The sequence below is a fragment of the Prunus dulcis genome, chromosome 1 (genome assembly GCF_902201215.1).
Source record: "Prunus dulcis chromosome 1, ALMONDv2, whole genome shotgun sequence".
Classification (NCBI taxonomy): Eukaryota; Viridiplantae; Streptophyta; class Magnoliopsida; order Rosales; family Rosaceae; genus Prunus; species Prunus dulcis.
Window position 1 is genome coordinate 23654776 of NC_047650.1, and position 22327 is coordinate 23677102.

The window sequence follows — 22327 nt, forward strand, 5'->3', positions numbered from 1 at the left end:
TTTGACGGCGCGGCCCACCGCTGACCACCGGTCAACGCCTCGACCCGTTACCCAGCACTGACCCCGACATTGACCAATATCTCGCGATGGCCGAGATACCGGGGTTTGATATGGAAGATCGCACCAAAGTGGATTTCAGAATCTCAGCGTTTTATGGCTTAAAATTTTAAAAAAAAAATGAACGAAAAAAAAAGTAGATTTTTGAGATTTGGTAGAGAGAGAAAAGATTTGATTTTGCGAAAGAGACCAATACACAGCAATACTATATTACAGAGAGAAGAAACACACACGCAGCACGCTGGTGAAGAAGACAGACAATTTTACCTGATTTTCATTTCTTCTCTCCTCTGTATAAAACATTGGCCACAAAGGCAGAGCAAGCCTTTGTTCTACAACCAAGCCAAAATAAAGAACCAATCCAGTTTTGTCTCACTCTGACTCGGAAGATGGCCAGGAGCGGCGTCGTTTCGTGGCGGAGGAGGTCGGAGAAGCTCGACGGGTTCGACATGGCGCCAATGAACTCCGAAGAAGCTCACGTCCTCGCCGTCGATGACAGCCTCGTCGACCGCAAGGTCATTGAGCGCTTGCTTAGAATTTCTTCTTGCAAAGGTAACACTGAAAACAGAGCTTCATTTCTGAGAAACACCGTCGATTTTTTAGCTCTATGTGATTTTGAATTTGATTTTTGGTTCCAATGTGCAGTGACGGCTGTGGATAGTGGAAGGAGAGCTCTGCAATTCCTTGGCTTGGACGACGACAAGAGTTCCTCCGTCGGATTCGACGTAAGCTTGTTTGATTAACAAATCTTAATCCAAATTCGTAATAAATTTCATCAATAAACTTTGAATTTCGAATTTGGAATAATAATTTCGTTGCGATTAAATTATAGGGCTTGAAGGTGGATCTGATTATCACTGACTACTGTATGCCTGGCATGACCGGGTACGAATTGCTCAAGAAAATCAAGGAATCTTCAGCTCTCAAAGAGATTCCAGTTGTGATTATGTCATCTGAGAACGTTTTGGCGCGCATAGACAGGTAAATTTCTTCGTCAATGCAATTATTTTCATTGAAATTAATCAATTCTTGTGCATGATTTTGATGTTTGATTTTAAACTCGAATTTTGGTGTTCGCCAGGTGTTTGGAAGAAGGCGCAGAAGACTTCATAGTGAAACCGGTGAAGTTATCGGACGTGAAGAGGCTCAAGGACTACATGACGAGAGAGGCCGGACTGGAAGAGAGTGGGATGAACAAGAGAAAGCTACGCGAGCCTTGTGATCTGCCTTCCTCACCACCGTCCATTCTACCATCGTCACCCTCGTCCTCCTTATCGTCACCGTCGAAATCTCCGTCGCCTCCTCGGTCATCGTCGTTCTCGGCTCCCTCGTCGCCGACGTCGCTTGATTCCCCAATCCGACGGCTCAAAATGACCAACACTGATTAGATCAACCGAACCCGACGCAATCACTTTTTATTCATCGGGGCCAAACTGCAATTACCCGTTTAACCGGTTTTTGTTGAATTACCTCCTCTTTTTTTGGTTTTGTTTTGGTTTGCCTTTGATTTCTTTTGTTTGTTTATATATGACTGTGATTTACATATTAATACTACTTATTAACTGATTACTTTTCTAAAATCTTCAATTAAACAATCAATTCCAGTTCTTTGACTTTGACTTTATTTGCATCTTTATAATTCACTTTTGAGTATTCATAAGATTCACATATGATTAAAATCTTCTTTTGACAAACAATTTGCAATTCAAACTTATAACACATTATTTTTCTCCAAAAATCATGTGAAAATACCATTATCCATGGTTAGGATGTTCAAATGTTATAAGAAAAAGAAATGGGTTGAAATGGGTTAGTGGATTAGCTTGAAACAAATAAAATTTATAATTAAGAAAAGAAAAAGAAAAAGAGAGAGATAAAAAAGCAGCTGTATCGTGCTGTACACATACAGAGTGTTGAATCGGGATTGAATTTGATTTGGTTGAGTTGGAGAGATAAGCTTGCAAGATCTTGTCTGGTAGAGAGAATATTGGAATGGGATTGTGAATTGGACGTGTCACAAAATGCTCCCTTTGGGAGGGACTAGGACACCTTGTCCGTTTGGGACCTTTTCCCCTTGTCCTCAACACCCTCAACTCCAGTTTTTCATGTCTCATTGTCTCTTTGGGAGTGGTATGCTTATCATATGCTCTCTTCTCAAATCTTCGTAGTTGGGATGAGACCCACTCATGCTCCATCTACCATTTTCAACTCCGATTAATGAATGGTTGATAGACCATTGATGTATGTGAGATAATTTTGTCTACGCATTATGGCAGCAATGTATGTGTGCAACGTTTTTTTATGACAAAAGAAAAAGGGTACTAATTTTTCCACTACGTTTTTATCCACTTACACTCTTTTTTTATTATAAATGGTATGTTCTCATTTCTCTTTTGTTCGCTTACACTCTTTTTTATCTTATAGTAAAAAGTACTAAAAAACAAAAGAGAATGTAAGTGGATAAAAGAGGAGTGAGAAAATCACCACTCAAAAAAAATGTGTATGCACATTTATTAACGTTGTCCATAAAACTTAAAATTAGAATTGGTTTGGAAAATTGAAGAGCTTGATGATACTTGCAGGTGTGGCAAATCTTTGAGGAAATATCATTGGACCCACATGAGAGAGTAGATAGCAGGGTGTAGAGCTGTAGAATTTTTTTTGAATCTTATTATTATTTTTATTGTGAATCAAAGGAAAAAGAAGATGTGAGTCTAGACTAGTGGTTGTGACTGGTTAGACTTCGGGAGACTTTGGAGAAACCTAAAGGAGAGATAAATTTTTTAAAAGAAGCCAAAATGGACAAAATTGCCCTTATTTATTTTTGGATTTCCTAAGGAATCCTTTACATTTGCATGTCTTTGATTTGAAAATTAGAAGTTTTTTTTAGGCCTCATAATTTGGCCCGCGGGCTCATGAGCCGATGGGGCCTGCCCGGCCCATTGAAAAAAAGCCCGTCTCGGCCAGCCTAGGGCTGGGCTAGGCTTGGGCTTGGGTGTCTGAAGCCCGGCCCGTCTCATAGGCCCGGCCCTATTAAGCCCAAGAAAGACCTGCCCTACCAGCCCACAAAAGCCCGGCCCGTTAGGCCCGCATATATATATATATATATATATATATAATTATGTATAAATAAGAGTTTAGATTTAGGATTATATCACTTAAATCACATATATAATTTGTTTCATTTCATTTACTTTTCTTTACTCCTTCTTAGTTTATAATTAGATGATTAGCACATTAATTTGTGTCAATCATTAATTCAACAATTATATATATAAGATGAATAACATATCACATCACCAAATATAATCATATCACGAAACATAATTGTACCACCAAATATAATCATACTTTTCTTGAACACATCACCAAATATTTGCATATTTGGGTCTAATCCGGCCCATTGGGTTTAACTCGGCCCGGCCTGATAGGCTTTCTCAATCCCGGCTCATGGGTTGGGCTTGGACTTTGAATTTTCTAAAAAACCAGCCCGATATTTTCTCTCTCCTCTTTAAAGCCCAGTTAGGCCTGGCCCAACCCAAGCCCATTAAATTTGGGCCGGGCTAGCCCAACGCAATCCATTGACAAGCCCTAGTATTTTGTCTTTTTTGAAAAAGCTTTGGCTTTTTCCAAAAGTGAAAGCTTTTTTTTGACTAAAACCTAAATTTACTTTAGAGTTTTGGTCTCAACAAAGGCATTAACGTTTATTGATCAAGGTGCCACCAAGGGAAGGAACAATCAATGTAACAAGTTATAATTTGAATGAAAAGTACATTAAATTTTTGCCCCTTACAAATGCGTGGTGGATTATTCTAAACCGTTAATTAATAAAGTAAAATTTGATGTCAAAATTCATATTAATAGCCACTAAAACTTATATAAGCTTAGACTGTCTCTAATTATAAGGCCATCTTCAACTTATGAGGCCAAATTCTAAATATTCTAAATTTTAGTTCATTTTATTTCCCAACTAAAGAAAAAGAAAATTAAAGGATCAAAATTTAGAAAAACGCAAACTTTGGGCCAAATGCCTGGACTGGAAATTTTTTGGTGTAGCCCACTAAAGGCTTATGCAACCCATGTACAAGGAAGATTATGTGGGCCCCGCACTGCTGCAGTGCTGCATTTGTCGTCTCGCCACTTGGCAGTAACTGGTGATGTTGCCTTTGGAATCTAATGGCAACAACAATTCAAACATCTCTCTCTTTTTTTTCTTAAAATTAATTCCAATAGTAACTCAAATCAACGATTCATATTAAATCCAAGCTATTTTAATGGTAAAAAAAAAAAAGATCAAACAATTAAAATTTAAATCTAATGGTCAAAATAATATTTAAAATTAATGTAAATCAGATCCAACCCCAAAACCTACTCCAAACTCTATAAATACCCACCAATTTCTCAAATAATCTACCAAAACTATTTTGTCTATTTCTCAGATTATTTTTCCTTTGCCAATTTCATCAATCTCATTTCAGTCTTATTGAAGATGTCTACAAAATATCAATGTAATTACCAAAGTATGTGTATTGTATATACATATAGGGTTCCATAATCCATTACAATTACTTGAGTTTTCCTTTTAAGATGGAATGATGTTGAACCAGGACTTTGAACATTTTCCCTCGAGAGAACAGCTGGTTGATATTGTAGTTTTCAAACATTTGTCAAGTGACTTTATTCAACCTGACTTGTTGTAGCGATGGTTTTCCTAATGGCATTCATTTTGGTTCGAAATAAAAACACTAGTGTACATGTCGCATGAGCAAAATGGCATTACATACAAACAAGGGCAGCTTAAAAAAAGGTTCTTTGAACTCATATCATAATAGCATCAAATTGGGATACAAAAGGAAACACAAAAAAAATATATATAATACTACTTTTAGACCCACAACATGCTTTGAAAGCCAGCCAACCCCCAAGTTAAAGACAAGGGCAGATTTAGAAGCTATAAGAGCAACTCCAGCGCTAGAGGCTGGCCCAGGCAAAAGGCAGAGATGAGCCCGAGTCCAGCTCCAGCGCCAAGAATCCAGCCCGGGCAACAGGCGGGCCCCACGAAATCGGGCAGGCCCAAGGGCAAAAGTCGCCTGGGCTTGAGCCCGAGTTCGCTGACGTCAGCGCACTAAAATCAATTTTTTTTTTACTGTTGACTGCCACGTGTCGTCACCGGGTGGCTCCGATTGGATTTTTTTCAGCAATCCTACGGTTCTCTTTTTTTTGGCCAAAAAAAGTTTAAAAAAATCCAAAAAAATCCGAAAAAATTCTGAATTTTTTTTTTTAAAAATACCAAAAATTTATGTATTTTTTCCCTATAAATACCTAACCATTTTATCTACTTTCAACACCAAATCTTCATACAATTTCTTCTCCATACAATATTTTCTACTCTCCACTCACATAATTCATTTTCCACACCAAAATATTTTTAATTGCCATTTTAATCAATTTAATGTAACTTTTTTTTTGCATATTCTATTTCTTTTTGTTGCACAATGTTTATTTTATTTTTGCATTTCCTAATTGGCTTTATTTATTTACATAATCAATTTTATTCTTGCATTTCAAATAGTTTATAATTTCATGCATAATCTTTATTTTTGTTTTTGCATTTTCAATTTGTCTATATTTATTTACACAATCAATTTTATTCTTGCATTTGAAAATAGTTTATAATTTCTTGCATTGTATATTTTTTGAATGCACTTCCAATTATTTATTTTGAATAGATCATACAAGCACAAGTTTTATCTGGAATAAGACACGTGGCAACCGAGATTCACATCCGATAATCTTATCCGAAAATTTAATTACAAAAGATTATCAAAATTAATGATTTAAAGTATAAAAAAATAGGAAATAAAGTACAATGAATAGTAATTGCCCTAGACTTTGCCCTTGTGGGTGGAACTACAAATGGCAAGGCTGACACTATTCACGTGAATAGTATCAGCCCTTGCTTGCCCTAGCTTGCCCTTGCCTTAGACTTTGCCCTTAGGGGTGGAGTTGCTCTAAAGGAATTTCATATAATTGCAATTACAATTGGTGACTGCCATGCAACTGATTTACGGGTTAATGAATGAACCCATTCATTCAGATACAAAGTTTTTATGGTTATTTTTCGAAGAAATATGAGCTAAAATCAGAGTTGTCCCATGATCCCATAGATATTTTATTTCATTTCAAATTTTTCTAAGAAACATGTTGTTTAGCATGATGCAATTGATTCTTCCGATTCCTATATTGCGAAGACGAGAAAGAGGCTGGCACAGAATTGCCAAAATACCAAATTCTCTCATGCACATAATTCTATTTAAATATAGTAGTAATCGACTGATCACTCAATTGCATGCGTCTAATTAATATTATATGCATGCTTAAATGAATGAAATAACAATTGATCATGCGTGAGAGCATGCGCACATGACATTCAGTATACGAATTAGTGACCTGCATGCAATGAGAATTCTCAATACTATAAAGTAGCTGTAGGGTATGGTCGTCCAGTGTCACAGGATTTGATCTCTCAAACTTTCCAATAACAATTAATCAGAGTGAGCCTCAACCATATATATTTATATTATGGCCGACACACGGCCTCAGATTTTCTGGTCATGCTGCTTGCTGTTGGTTGTGATCTTTGCAGGATTCTCATATGTAGAATGCAATGTCATCTTCAATCCAAAAGAGCCCAAGTTCAGCGTCACAAATGCGTTTCTTACCCAATTCAACTACACAACCACCGACCAAACTCTCGACTTTAATCTTGCTTTCAACATCACAATAACAAACCCTAACAAAAGAGTGGACATAGAGTACCATGACATCGAAGTCACTGCAATGTATGAAGACAAGACGTTTGCTCTTGTGAGGTCGGGTGGTCGGGTAACACACTTTTATAAAGGCCACGAAAATACCACCGTTTTGCAGAATCTACATGTTCAAGGGAAGCAGTTGGTGAAGTTTGGGGAAGCTGAGCTTCGCAAGTTTAAATCCCAGACTGATGCGGGCATCTATAGTATTGACTTGCAACTTGCTCTTCAGGTGAAGCCCAGGTACGACATGTCATTCAAGAGCAAAAATAATAAGAATGCAATCCACTGCAAGTTGATGCTTCCTTTGACCACTTTTGGGACATCTGCCGGTGGCAGTGGAGGAGGAGGCAGCGAAGGCGGTTTCAACACTACAAAGTGCTTAATTACTCATACATTTCAAAACTTTTCATCCCATAAGCCTCTGCGAACAAATAGACTGACTCATATTAGTACGATTATTGCTATTGTTCTAGGTGCGGCAATTATCTTATCATGTCTAATGGTGGTTGTTTATAATCTGGTGAAGATATATGTGAACCTCCCAGCATAATTTTACTATCACTAATTAAATAATGAGGTTTTATTATTTTAAGTTCGATCCATTCAAGACGCAGTGTCTCTTAATTACAATCCCTTACTTCAAGGGAACACCTTTTGATTCCATCATAAAGAAACAGACGTATGTCTTTTGTTTTGCGGCTGCCCCTAAGTCGAACCTTAGAGTGCCTACATATGCCTTGTTGGAATCAAGCCGAATCAAGCCACTCGTAGTTCGAAGAATTGCAATGAATAAATTGTTGAAGAATATGAGTCTCACATCGGAAACTTGACTAAATAAAATAAAAAATATAATGAATGGTTCTACTACTAATAATACCGAGGCCTTTTGTGATAAAACATCACATCTACTGGGCTTTGTAGGTGGTTAAGTTGAGGACAATATCGGTGTTGTTAGTAGTAGGCCGTTGGCCCGTCTATCTGAATTTAACATAAATGACTCATTGCAAGAGAAATTTGTTTTGAATTGTATTGAGAAGTGTTTCAGTGAATTTAGCTAAATAAACCAGGGATTCGATATGTAATTTTGTTTGGGGGCGAATTTGGTTAAGAATAAACTGTGGATTCTGTTCGGATTTAAGATTTGGATGGTTGCATCTGGATTGAATCTCTAGATTGCATACATACCCTTTCGAAGGGATCAAACCAACATAGTTCGGAATTTAGAAATTAATGGGTAAGTGTAGCCCACTAATTTAGAATTTGTGTCCTTGAGACAATTTGGAGATTTTAAGATTTTCATAGGTAAATGATCCATGGGAAAAATTGGAAATTAATAGGTAAGGGTGGCTCACTAATTAAGAATTTATGTCTGAGAGATTTGAATTTAATCTCATTGAAATTTGCATGGGTAGATGACCCATGGGAAAAATTGGATGGTTTTGTACAATTTTTCTTATTGTCAATGTCTAAGATAAATAATGAGCAATTTTGATGAACCCGCTAATTTTCTACAATTGACCTTTGCATTTGGACCTAAATATGGCTTTGAGGATTTTAAAATTGATCCATTAATCATATAATAGGCAATTTAGGCCTCTGTAAATTTAATGAGTGTTTATTTAATCACTCATTAAATACTTTGGACTTTTGGAAATTAATTGGCAATTTTTGATAACCCAATAATATGTTTCCGGGCCTTAAAATTTTTCATCAGTTAGAACATGAGAAAAGAGTCCACATCATAGAGAGACCTTGAGACCCAGTTGCCAATTGAAGCCACAAATTGATATCTGTTTGCCCCTTTAAACAAAATTGAACAACAGTTTTAAAAGACTACAATTGGTGCAAAGCAAGTCGAGAGAGACGATACAATAAGGTGGGTTCATCTTGTTATTTCCTCCTTTTCTTGCCTTCAGGTAGAATGGGTTGTTATATAGTGAGAATAATAAATGAGAATTTTATAAAAGAACACCATTGGATTAAATTGAACGATTGAGATTAAAACATGGTTTTAATTGGTTTCACATACAACCGGGTAAAACAAAACCCGTATACCCAACTAAGACCCATCAAACATCTCCTCTTTGTCCCTACCTGCATTGCATATCTCATCTTTGACCTGTCTATCTACATCTTCTTCGTTCTCTCTCTCTCTCTCCAACCATTTTCTATGTACCAACTACAAATTAACCTTTTTGTTTTATCAGATGACAATAAATAAAAACCTAACTGGTGATAGGTTAGCAAAATATTCAAGGTCTTCAAAATCTGGCATACCTTTTTCTTGATTCCACCCTCTTGAACCCTCAGATTTAACGACTACTATTTATTTTATCTCCAAAATTTTATGATTTTGGAACTCTGTTTTCTTATTTTTCTTTCAGTTGTCAAAAAACAAGCAACTCCATCGCTTCCCGAAAAGGAATTCATATGATTCGGTTATCTTGTCTATCGATTTCTTATTTCTTTTATAACACCGCCACGGATTTGCAGGCTATAGCATCGGTTGCTCAGCTCCATTTTTGTGTTTTTTTAATATGAATTTCTTGGATTTTGGTATCTTATTATGTATTTTGGGTTGTCGATTTGTTGATTTGTATGCCATCAAATAAATTAGGTTGTTGATATCTTATTCTGTAATTTATGCTACATCTCTATCTCACTCTCTATTTAATCCTTTTAGCCTATTGTAGACAATCTATTTATCATAAAACTTTTTTTGATTTAAAGTTGAAAATAATCTACTCTTCATCCAATGTGGTTTAAAATTCAAGAACATGATAAACCATCTCTTACGTGATAAACCTTTTTGTCTCATGGCATTTTAGTGTATCATGCTTGTTGCATATTTCAGGCCGTCTATGGAGATAATGGGTCATTTATGTATCATCATGGTTATGGTTATGCACCCGGACACATGCAACATCTTTGTTGTGCATCTGAATAGTGCATAATCAGTATTTCAAACGTGTGTCATTCTCGTGTAGCGCCACGTGTCATTAGAGTTTCATTTAGTGTATATTTATCTTAATAAATATACAAAAAATTAATATAAAACATCAGAAAATACACAAAATTTCTACAAACTCCTTGTCACATTATCTTTGACTATGAATCGTGAAATTTCAATTTTGAGTACGAAAATTTTAAAGTAATAATTGGAGGAGGAGTTGTAGTGATGAAGGGTCATGATCTTTATACTTGAGTTATACAAACTTGACTTCAAGAAATTTTTTGATTTTTTTTATAAGTCAAAATTATATTTTAAATCTCAAAATATGTAGAAAATGTCACAAGGAGTTTGTATGATTTTTGGGGGTATTTTTATGCTTTTTAATAAATTTATTATGATTTTTGGAAGTTAAAAATTAAAAAATAGTAATAAATTAAAGAGAACGACAAGTGGCAACACCTGATTGGTGTATCGTTAGTACTTCAAATGTGTGTCAATCTCGCATAGCGCCACATGTCATTAGAGTTTCATTTTGTGTGTATTTAGATAAATACACAAAACAAATGCATAAAAAATCAGAAAAATACACCAAAAATTTCAACAAACTCCTTACGACATTATCTTTGACTATGAAGTGTAAAAGTTCAATTTTGAGTTTGTGAAATTTGACGTAATAATTAAAGGAAGAGTTGTAGTGATAAAGGGTAATGATCTTTACACTTGGTGTTATACAAACTTGACTTTGAGAAATTATTTGACTTTTTTATAAGTCAAAATTATATTTTAAATCTCAAAACATGAACAAAATGTCACAAGAAGTTCGTATGATTTTTTGAGTATTTTTCTGCTTTTTAATAAATTTATTATGATTTTTGGAAGTTAAAGTATTAATAAAATAGTAATAAATGGAAGAGAATGACAAGTGGCAGCACCTGTCTAGTGCATCGTCAGTACTTTAGACGTGTGTCATTCTCGCGAGCACCACGTGTTATTAGAGTTTCATTTTGTGTGTATTTATCTTAATAAATACACAAAAAATGAATATGAAAAAATTCACCTAAATTTTCTACAAACTCCTTGCAACATTATCTTCGACTATGAAGTGTGAAAGTTCAAATTTGAGTTTGAGAAATTCAAAGTAATAATTAGAGGAAGAGTTGTAATGATGAAGAGTAATGATCTTTACACTTGGTGTTATACAAACTTGACTATGAAAAATTCTTGTGATGCACACACACTTGATAAATTTGGATTATGTTAAATTGGTCATGTATAAATAGAACTCCAAATTCCACTTAAATGAGGAATTGTGCAAGTCCTATTAAAGCCCAACTAGATAAAGAGAACTCTCAATCCTAATATGCAAGCCCAACTAAAACCCATGACTGGTTTCTTTTTTTCTTTTTTCTTTTTTTTTTAGCCAAGATTTTCTTTTTAAAAAAAATAAGACAGCGCGCAACAAGACTTCTCCTAGGCTTTTCGTCGAACACCTGCTGTGCAACTCTAAGGCTGGGTAGAGGTGCAATTTGCAGCACCTATGATGGCTTTTCCGCCCTGTTGCTACTGCTTTCGGCTTGTCTTTCTCTTCCCTTTGATCCAGTGGAGATCCAAATGAGCTACAATCTGAAATTTAGCTGGATTGACACCATGGCTGACAACTATCTTCCTCCTCTTAATACTTACTTGGTATGCATCTACTGCTTGAAACTTTTGCGTGGCCTAGTACAATAAACATTATAGATAGAGATGAGGCAGATTATCATTGTGTCGGTTGTTAGTTTATATTGTTATTTCACCAGCATGCGCGCACGCACTTCATCCTGCGTTTCATCCCCACACATGCATGTATATATGTATATACTTATATATGTTTTTCCAGATGGAGCAAGCTTGGTTTTGGTCAAGTAAGTTCTCTATATCCTAAATGGCAGCTCCTGTTTCCAGGTTGTTTCTGTCATGTCTATGTGGACGAGGATGCAGCCTGCTTATGCTGCAAACATGTGGAATGAAGCTCTCAACAAGCGGCTGGGGACAGAGGTAATTATGCTTTACTTGAGGTTTTTCATTTTACTTTTGGTGTCTATTAAATCAACTTATTTAAAATCGTAAGCCATGCCATTTTGTTCTGTTTTGTTTATTTGGGAATGAACACGAATGTCTGCTCTTAGAATTCTGAATGCCCTAAGCATCTTCGAAATGAATCAAAGGATGGTTTAACAATTAATCAACCGACTGTAATTAAAAACAAATGTAAAAGGTCATAAAAATGACAATTTATAAATGTGGTAATTTCTCTTTTTCGACTCAGATTAAAGACAACTTTAGACAATATAAACATTTTTTAAAAGTCATTATTTAACCTTCTGTCTGTCTTCACACGATCTCTCCTCCACCAGCAGCAGGAGCAGCAGCAGCAGCAGCAGCATCAGCACTAGTAACATATTTCCGGAACAGAAGGAGAACATAGCAGGAAGGCAGGCAGCACATAAGCATGAAAACAACCCATAGCAGTGGTGGAGGAATGTTGCAAGGGTAAGCCAGTATGGAATGGCAGCACTCATTAGGAGAATATAAACAAAAGGTGCAAAAGGGTTGCGACCCACCAGAATAATGAGCATGATACCAGATAACATCAGCGCCAGGGAAGTAAAAAATACCGACAAAAGAGTCAGGGCAGCACAAAAGCAATTTTTGACGATCCAAGCAGTGGTAATACACTTACAGTGTTGGAGCCCGGGAGGACTGATCGCCACCGAATACAGAGTGGCGGAGACCAAGGTCGTGGCCACGACTAAGATGTTTCTTTTTTCCATGATGTCTGAGTTGGCTTCCATGTCTGCATGGCGGAACTGCAATGCAAGTTGAGCACACCCTTCTACCCGACGCATGAGAGAATTGAGGAAGAACATTTGTTCTTGTCCCTGCCTGTCATCCAGACCCAAAATATTGTATTGAACATATTTTATAATTACAGTCACATGTAATTTTTAAGGACTATCTGTTTTTACATCCAGCAACTTGGGCCCCACGAGACAAAAAGGAAGAAGGTCTCCCCCCGCCCGAAGACTAGTTCTTTCAACTTATAAAAGGCGTCAAGTTCAACTCATAAATAACATCAAATTGGGAAACAAAAAGAAAACCACAATAAAAAGTAATACTATAAAATAACAAAAACAAGCTGTTAAACTTCCAAAAACAAAATCCCTAGAAGAGAAAGAAGCACCATTTTACTGGGTTTGTTAAGGTCAAGGTGTGTTTTTGTTTCAGAAAGACTCCTTTTTTTTGCTCTCCTGTTGTGTTGTTGATTATTGGCCATGTTGGTTGTAGTAATTCATTTTGGACTTATTAAATTGCATTATCTTTGGCAGGTATTCCTACTCTCCTTCCCCGAAACGATACAGTAGGTCCCTTTCGAGGTCTGTTTCGAGGTCGAGGTCAAATAACCCTAGTGGCTAGTAGTGGCAGCGTACCTCATGTTCCTAAGTGTTAATAATGCTAATAATCACAGCAATATGTATGTAACGTTTAATAAACAATCAAACAATACAGTTTGTGTAAATGACCATTAGTATAGTGGTTTGGAGTAATGATTCTTTCAGGCTATATTCTGAGTTCGAGTCATAGCATTAATGTAGTATGTATGTGTGAGTTTAGTTTATTATCGCTCTCCTCAAACTCCACTTGTTAAATCCAACGCAAGCAAACAAAAAAGAGTCAAACATTTCTTCAAGCTCTCTTGGGTCTACTCTGTAAAACAAAATACCCAAAATACGAGTACCCAAGTCACTGGCCCACAAAAATTGCATCCAAAGCTTGTAAATTTTAAATTAAAAATAATAATAATTAGGTGCCTTAATTTTTCTTACCACAACTAATCAAGTACATATATATATATATGCGCTAGGCATTTGGTGGTGTCTATATTGCATGCATTTGTGCTGGTGAATTAAATATCATGTTGTTGCCAAATTCCAAATCTAATTTTAATTTAATGAAAGGCCGCAAACGGATTATCAAGCTAAAGCTTGTTGGTCTTCAATCTAATTATATATTTAAAAACTAAGACGCACCTGGATAACATGTGATACATTTTGGGGATGGAACAAGGAATAATGTTTACAAAGTTTGTTATTTGAAGTGGTTGTAATTGTACAGTGTATATTTCACCCCCATAAACACTCTTCTTTTTCTTCTTTTTTTCGCTTTTTGTTTTTGTTAAGACCCAAGAAAGAGGGTTTGTTGGCCTCAACTAATTGTAATTCCCATTCGAATTTTGAACAGCAAAATGAATCAAAGAATGGTTTCACAAGAATCAGCCGACTATAATAAGTACAAACAAATGTAAAAGGTCATAAAAAGGACAATTTATAAATGTGGCAATTTCTCTTTTTCGACTCAGATTAAAGAATGGCAATGGCTGTGCCTATATGTTGTACATAGATTACAGCAGCAGCAGCAGGAGAGGCAGGAACAGCAGCATCAGCAGCAGGAGGAACGACAGCAGGAGAAGCAGGAACAGCAGCATCAGCAGCAGCAGTAACATATCGCCGGAACAAAAAGATAGCAGAGCAGGAAGGCACCCAGCACACACCCATGAAAGCAAACCATAGCAATGGGTGGAGGAATGTCGCAAGCGTCATTCAGTATGGAATCATCGATCCCAATAGGAGAATAAAAACAAAGGGTCCAAAACGGTTGCGGCCCAACAGAATTATGAGCATGTGATTCCAGACAGCATCAGCGTAAGTGAAATAACTAATTCTGTCAAGGAAATCATGATCTCACAAACGCAATTCTTGAAGGACCAAGTAGAGGTATGGCACTTACAGTATTGGAACCCGGGAGGATTAAGCCCGGCCGCATATAGAGTGGCGTAGACCAAGGTCACTGCCACGAGTACGAAATTTCTTTTTTCCACGATATCTGCATTGGGTTCCATGTCTGCATGGTGGAACTGCAGTAACAGTTGAGCACGCCGTTGTACCCAAGCCATGAAAGAATTAAGGAAGAAGAAGAAGATTTGAAACTGTTATTAGAAATTGTGGTTTTTCCCTTTTTATAAAATTCTTATTAAAACTTTTATATATAAATAATAATAAAATAAATATTAGACAGTAAAGTAAAATAAAGAGTCAAGTAAACAAATAAATAAAACAAGTTAAGATTAAGAAAGCAAGCCTGGTATAGTGAAAGCACGTCAAAGACGCTGTCCTAAAGCCTTTGTAGCCTCCCTACATGCAGGTAATGACGGTCTACAAGACTCCAAGATACGACCCCAATACGCAGGCTTAAGATCCGCTATGAGCACGTTCACAGTCGGATAGAAAACTCCAAGCCACAGAACCGTTGCCCAAAAATAATATAGAAAGTATGGAATATGTGAAAGTATGAGAATAGAGAAATCTGATTGTAGTGTGTTTGAAATGTGAAGGAGGAGTGGCCTTTTATAGGCATCCAAAACTCGTAACCTCCAAACACATTTAACCATAAAAGTTGGTGGCAATGAATAGAAAATAAAAACTGAAAATTAAACAATTTGTAACTCCTATAATAAATAAAAGAAACTAGCCAAAAATTAAAACAGAAAATAAAACGTTTTAAAATTTAAAATCCTTTCAAATAATAACAATCCCCCACAAAGGGTTTTAAAATTTTAAAATTGTAAAATATAAAGAAAATATACATATGGGCAACATAATACTATGCAATAGGTGTAGGTGCCTTCCGGGCTTGAACCTTCACTTAGTGATGATAGTTTCCATTTGAGGAACCTGAGTGTACACAGTATTGAACTCGGTACCTTTGACCAAACTTCAACATATCCCACACATAGTATTGGTTGAGGCTTGGAAGCGGGGTAGCGCTATTTATGGCCATGCGCTAATCTTGATTCTCATGAGAGTTGCTAGAGAATAGCCCAATTCTCACAGTCGCGGCCTCACGACGTCTCTCACTTAGGTGAGTTCTCCAAGAGTACATGTGACCTGCACCCTGCGGGAGATTGCCCGCCTCGAAACTCATTCAGGGATAACTCCCTTCCTAACGTCACATTATATAGCACTGATGTCATAGGGATGAGCATGAGGACATCTCTGGGATGCCTCCACATGATATAAACAATGCTCAATGAGTCACGCAATATGGATTGTTTCTACCCATTGAACTTCCTTCATGGGATCGCCAATCACAGAAGTTGGGTTACCTCCCTAGGTGACTCCCTTATGGGCTTAAGCCCATCCCCCTCGACATTTCTAGGACTCTGCTCCTAGAAAGACCTTTAGTCAATTGGTCAGCAATGTTGTTCTCCGACTTCACATACTCTAAAGACACAATGTTCTTACTTAATAGACTCTTCATAGATTTATATCTCACATGTATGTGTCTGTTCATTTTCCTATTTGTGTGAGATTGTTTCACCAAGTCTATTGTAGCCTTGCAGTCACAATGAATAGATAAAGCAGGCAATGGTTTCTCCACCATAGGCATATCCATTAATAAACTCTTAATCCATTCAGCCTTAGTGCAAGTAGTATCCAAAGCTATGAGTTCAGACTCCATAGTACTTCTAGAAATAATTGTTTGCTTCTTCGAACCCCATGAAATTGCAGCTCCACCTAATAAGAAAATGTAACCACTAGTAGACTTCACTTCTTCATTGTTAGTTATCCAATTTGCATCACTATATCCCTCTACTACATTTGGAAATCCTTTATAGCACAGTGAATAATCTATTGTTCCTCTTAGGTACTTGAAAACTCTTTCCAAAGCATTCCAATGTTCCTTGCTTGGATTATGTGTATACCTACTTAACCTTCCAACAGCATAAGCAATGTCTGGTCTAGTCTTATTTGCAATATACAACAAAGAACCTATCATCTGGGAGTACTTCAGCTGAGAAAACGGTTCACCTTGATTTTTCTTTAAATGAACATTGGGATCATAAGGTGTTGGTGTGGGCTTACACTCAAAGTAATTGAACTTCTTCAACATCTTCTCAATAGTACTAGATTGACTTAGAGAGATTCCTTGTGTCGTCTTCTCAATTTTCATTCCTAAGATTACATGTGCTTCTCCCATATCTTTCATGTCAAAATTCCTAGATAAGTATGACTTCACATCATTCACAATCTCTAAATTCGTCCCAAAGATCAAAATGTCATCAACATATAGGCACAAGATTACGTGTTCTCCATTATTCTCTTTATAGTAAACGCATTTATCATGACCATTAAACTTAAAATCATAATCTAGAATCACCTTGTCAAATTTCTCATGCCATTGCTTAGGAGCTTGCTTTAAGCCATATAAAGATTTAACCAACTTGCACACCTTGTGTTCTTGGCCCTTAACTATGAATCCTTCGGGTTGCTCCATATAGATCTCTTCATCTAAGTCTCCATTTAGAAACGCTGTCTTCACATCCATTTGATGAATCACTAAATTATGCACAGATGCTAAAGCTATCAAGGTCCTTATGGTGGTAATCCTAGAAACAGGTGAGTAAGTATCAAAATAATCTATCCCTTTCTTTTGTGTAAAACCCTTAGCTACCAATCTCGCTTTGTACTTATCAATACTTCCATCAGGTTTCAACTTTTTCCTAAACACCCACTTGCACCCTATCGCTTTATTTCCAGCAGGCAAATTCGTTAACATCCATGTGTTATTTTGAATTATAGATTGAAACTCATCATTTATAGCCTCTTTCCAGAATGGTGCATCCACAGACATAACGGCTTCCTTATAAGTTGTGGGATCTCCTTCTACTAGAAAGGTATAGAAATCATCTCCAAAGTTCTTCTCAATTCTCGCCCTTTTGCTTCTTCTAAGTTCTTGAGATTCTAAATTTTCAATCGTAGTTGAGCTAGAAGGCTTTTCACTTATTTGTACTTCCTTAGAAATTCTTGTCTTGTACGGAAAAATATCTTCAAAGAATGTAGCATCTCTTGCTTCCATAATTGTGTTGTTTGCAACCTCCTTTACTTCAGAGTTAATCACCAGGAATCTATTGGCACTACTATTTTTCGCATAACCGAGGAAAACTGCGTCTATAGTCTTAGGACCTATTTTCTTTCTCTTTGGATCGGGTATGAGTACCTTAGCTAAACACCCCCACACTTTTAGGATTCTAAGGTTAGGTGATCTTCTTTTCCATAACTCATAAGGAGTTTTCTCATTATCCTTTAATGTTATCCTATTAAGTATGAAACAAGCAGTTAACATTGCTTCCCCCCACAAATTTTCAGGTAGTCCACTACTAAGAAGCATAGAATTTACCATATCCATCAGGGTTCTATTTTTCCTTTCAGCCACTCCATTAGATTGGGGTGAATATGGTGGAGTAACTTCATGTATAATTCCATGTTCTTCACAAAACACTCCAAGCTCATTTGAGGTATACTCTCCACCTCTGTCAGATCTAAGTCTTTTAATCTTTTTCTCCAATTGGTTTTCTACCTCATTTTTATAAATCTTGAGTTTATTAAACACCTCATCTTTTGTCTTAATAAGATAAATATGACAATACCTAGAGAAGTCATCAATAAAAGTCACAAAGTACTTGTTTCCACCTCTAGTAGGAGACCTATTTGAATCACACACATCACTATGTATGAGCTCTAAGATTTGGGTGTTTCTCTCTACAGGTTTGAAAGAATTCCTAGTTTGTTTGGCTTGAACACACACTTCACATTTATGCTTAAGGTCTATGTTAGACTTAGGGATTAGCTCAAGATCCATTAACGTTTTGATTTTGCTCAAACTTACATGTCCTAACCTTCCATGCCATACATTACAAGATTCAACGTTAAAAACTTGAGGAGAAATTTTATTATCTTCAAAAACTACATTTATTTTGAACAATCCATCACAAACATATCCTTTTCCAATAAAGACATCGTTTCTAGTAATAACAATCCTATTCGACTCCATTACAATTTTGTATCCTTGTTTTACTAAGGACGATCCACTGATAAGGTTTCTCCTCACTCAGGAACATGTCGCACATCCTTGAGAGTTAGAGTCTTCCCAGATGTCATCTTCAATTCCACTTCTCCTATTCCACGTACTTGTGCGACGGTGTCATTTCCTAGGGTTACACTTCCTCCACTTGAGTTCTGGTAATTTTTGAAAAACCGTTTGTCAAAACACACATGTACGTTTGCCCCAGAATCTAACCACCAATCACTATTACTTAAATATGCGACATTAACTAAAGGCTTAAAACTATACCTTAGATTGGGTTCATCTTGATCATCTTGATCCACCAACACATTCACTTGGGCTTTAGGACCACTTTGTCCTTTGTTCCACTTAGGCTTGGGCTTGTAGGGCTCGGTCTTCTTGTAATGACAGTCTTTGGCCCAATGATTTGTTCTTCCACAAACGAAGCATGGTTGATCCTTATTGCCATTGGAATTGTTATGGGGTCTATTATGCTGACGATTTTGGTTTCGGTTGAATTGATTATGATTGGGTTGGCTATTTCTGTTTGTTCTCTTGAAAAATTTCCTTCCAGATTGGAAACGATTCCTATTGTTTGAAGTTTCCACTAGGTTCACATTTGTCTTTTCTTCCTTAGGCTTGTTACTTGATTTATGTTTCTCTTCAATCCTAAGGGAGTTTAAAACTTGGGTTAAGGTTAAAACTCCTTGTTTGTGCCTAAGGTTTTTTGCAAAGTTTAACCAACTTGGGGGTAATTTATCTATGAGACAAGAGACTTTAAACTCTTCACTAAACTTAGTACCCTTAAGTTCTATTTTCCTTAAAAAATCTTGGTACTCATGAATTTGTTCACTTACAGTTTTATTCTCAACCATCATATAGTTATTAAAGTTTGAGATTGTAAAACGATCTATTCCCGCATCTTCTATCCCATATTCAGCTTCTAATTCATCCCACAAAGTTTTTGCATTTTTAGTATCTTGATAAACATCATACAGATCATCGGAGAGAGCACTAAGGATTCTATTATGGCAATGATATTCTAATTCTTCTTTGGTCATCTTCTCCTTAGTTTTAGAAGTGGTTTCAGTAGTTTTATTAGGTGTGGTTTGATCTTCTAGGGCAGAAACTAACCCTAAAACAGTTAACCAATATTTAAGTTGTCTTTGCCACCTCTTAAAATTTGTCCCATTAAATTTTCCTGGTTTTAACATTATTGGTTTCTACACTATCCATTTCAATTCCAATAAACAGTAATGAAGCAACAAAATCTGAAATTTAAATATAATAGAAATTAAGATTGAATATTAATCAAACAGTTGGTGGACAAACAATAACTTAAAGAAACAAACGTGCCAAATTTATGACAAAATATCTAACTTTAATTTTGTCTTAAAACAACGGTTACAAAATCTGATGCACTTAATTAATTTTTAAATTTGTTTGGGGTTGGTAACCAAAGCGTGTTTTGTTTTAAAACAACGGTTACAAAATCTGATGCACTTAATTAATTTTTAAATTTGTTTGGGGTTGGTAACCAAAGCGTGTGAGCAATCAAAACACAAGCAAACCTGAAACGAGTAACTAAAACTTTCCAACAGTGGTACTTAAGGTTTTGAATAATAACTTTAATAAGTTTTTTTTTAAAAAAAGTTGCAGAGCAATTAGGTTAGAGGTTTAATATTGGTATAACTTTGGACTTTAAAGCTATAGTTTTGAAAAACTGTATAGACAAGCAATAATAGGAAAACACAGCTAATGAAGACAGAGAGTGTTTACGATTTGGAGAAACTTATAGCAACAACAAATACGGTAAGAATAATTTTAACTTACAAAGGCTTTAGATTGTTATTAGAAATTGTGGTTTTTCCCTTTTTATAAAATTCTTATTCAAAACTTTTATATATAAATAATAACAAAATAAATATTAAACAGTAAAGTAAAATAAAGAGCCAAGTAAACAAATAAATAAAACAAGTTAAGATTAAGAAAGCAAGCCTGGTATAGTGAAAGCACGTCAAAGACGCTGTCCTAAAGCCTTTGTAGCCTCCCTACGTGCAGGTAATGACGGTCTACAAGACTCAAAGATACGACCCCAATACGCAGGCTTAAGATCCGCTATGAGCACGTTCACAGTCGGATAGAAAACTCCAAGCCACAGAACCGTTGCCCAAAATAATATAGAAAGTATGGAATATGTGAAAGTATGAGAATAGAGAAATCTGATTGTAGTGTATTTGAAATGTGAAGGAGGAGTGGCCTTTTATAGGCATCCAAAACTCGTAACCTCCAAACACATTTAACCATAAAAGTTGGTGGCAATGAATAGAAAATAAAAACTGAAAATTAAACAATTTGTAACTCCTATAATAAATAAAAGAAACTAGCCAAAATTAAAACAGAAAATAAAACGTTTTAAAATTTAAAATCCTTTCAAATAATAACAGAAACAACAGGATTTGAGAGATGCAGAGGGGGGGAAGCGAAGCAACGATGGGGTTAATGTCCAAATGGCTAAACACCTGTTCTTGTCCAAATGTCTAAAACCCTGCCTGTCATCCAGACCCAAAATATCCTATTGAACATTACAGTCACATGTAATTTTAAGGACTATCTGTTTTTACATCCAGCAACTTGGGCCCCACGAGACAAAAAGGAAGAAGGTCCCCCCCACCCAAAGACTAGTTCTTTTAACTTATAAAAGGCGTCGAGTTCAACTCATAAATAGCATCAAATTGGGAAACAAAAAGAAAACCATAATAAAAAGTAATACTATAAAATAACAAAAACAAAATCCCTAGAAGAGAAAGAAGCACCATTTTACTGGGTTGGTTAAGGTCAAGGTGTGTTTTTGTTTCAGAAAGACTCCTTTTTTTTTTGCTCTCCTGTTGTGTTATTGATTATTGGCCATGTTGGTTGTAGTAATTCCTTTTGGACTAGTTAAATTGCATTATCTTTGGCAGGTATTCCTACTCTCCTTCCCCGAAACGATATAGTAGGTCGAGGTCAAGTTCAAGGTTGTGCTTTTAACCAAGCTGCTTCTCATTTGGCCCAATTTATTGAATCTTTTTTACTATAATCCTAATTTAATTTCAATTCTTCCTCTCTCTCCCACAGACATTTCGACTCAGCTTTGTTTCTCCTCCGTCCTTTCCTTTCCTTCACTCTATTTATTCTTCTCTTCTCCTTTAATCCCATTTGTTACATTTCGACTACAACTGCCTGTAGTTCTCTGTCAAGCTTACATATTTGCTAACGGTATCTTTGAAAGAAAATGATATGCATTTGACCCAAACTCTGCTTTTTCTTTTTCCTTCTATTTTCTTCATAAATTGATATTTAAGAGTGTTTCTTAATGGGCTTTTGAGCCCCATTGCAACTTACAACCAAAATGAGATGGACTCACATTTTAATTTGTGTTAGAAAATCTTTGTAATATGGAGTATGGGCCAACTACTTTTAGACCCACAACGATGTTTTGTAAGCCAGCCAAAGACCTCCAAGTTAAAGACAATAAACAGTTAAAAAATCTTCAAATGGATTCCTATATTTAAATCAT

General features: G+C 36.0%; 1 protein-coding gene and 1 long non-coding RNA gene across 2 annotated transcripts; both read left to right on the top strand.

The window, feature by feature from the left end:
• Nucleotides 1-224: 224 nt before the first annotated feature.
• LOC117616649 (two-component response regulator ARR5-like) lies at nucleotides 225-1626 on the top strand. Its single transcript, XM_034346029.1, has 4 exons — nucleotides 225-609; nucleotides 703-782; nucleotides 890-1038; nucleotides 1139-1626. Exons 1-4 carry the CDS (start codon nucleotides 447-449, stop codon nucleotides 1443-1445), a joined length of 699 nt encoding a protein of 232 aa, XP_034201920.1. The 5' UTR covers nucleotides 225-446; the 3' UTR covers nucleotides 1446-1626.
• Nucleotides 1627-17065: 15439 nt separating this feature from the next.
• LOC117615278 lies at nucleotides 17066-19032 on the top strand. Its single transcript, XR_004583986.1, has 3 exons — nucleotides 17066-17321; nucleotides 17537-17599; nucleotides 18818-19032. It is a non-coding gene; the product is annotated as an uncharacterized LOC117615278 (long non-coding RNA).
• The last annotated feature ends 3295 nt before the right edge of the window (nucleotides 19033-22327 follow it).

Coding starts and splice junctions, on each gene's coding strand:
- LOC117616649 (XM_034346029.1), top strand. CDS start 447: ATGGCCAGGAGCGGCGTCGTTTCGTGGCGGAGGAGGTCGGAGAAGCTC. Junction 610..702: donor TAGAATTTCTTCTTGCAAAG/GTAACACTGAAA, acceptor TCCAATGTGCAG/TGACGGCTGTGGATAGTGGA. Junction 783..889: donor GTTCCTCCGTCGGATTCGAC/GTAAGCTTGTTT, acceptor ATTAAATTATAG/GGCTTGAAGGTGGATCTGAT.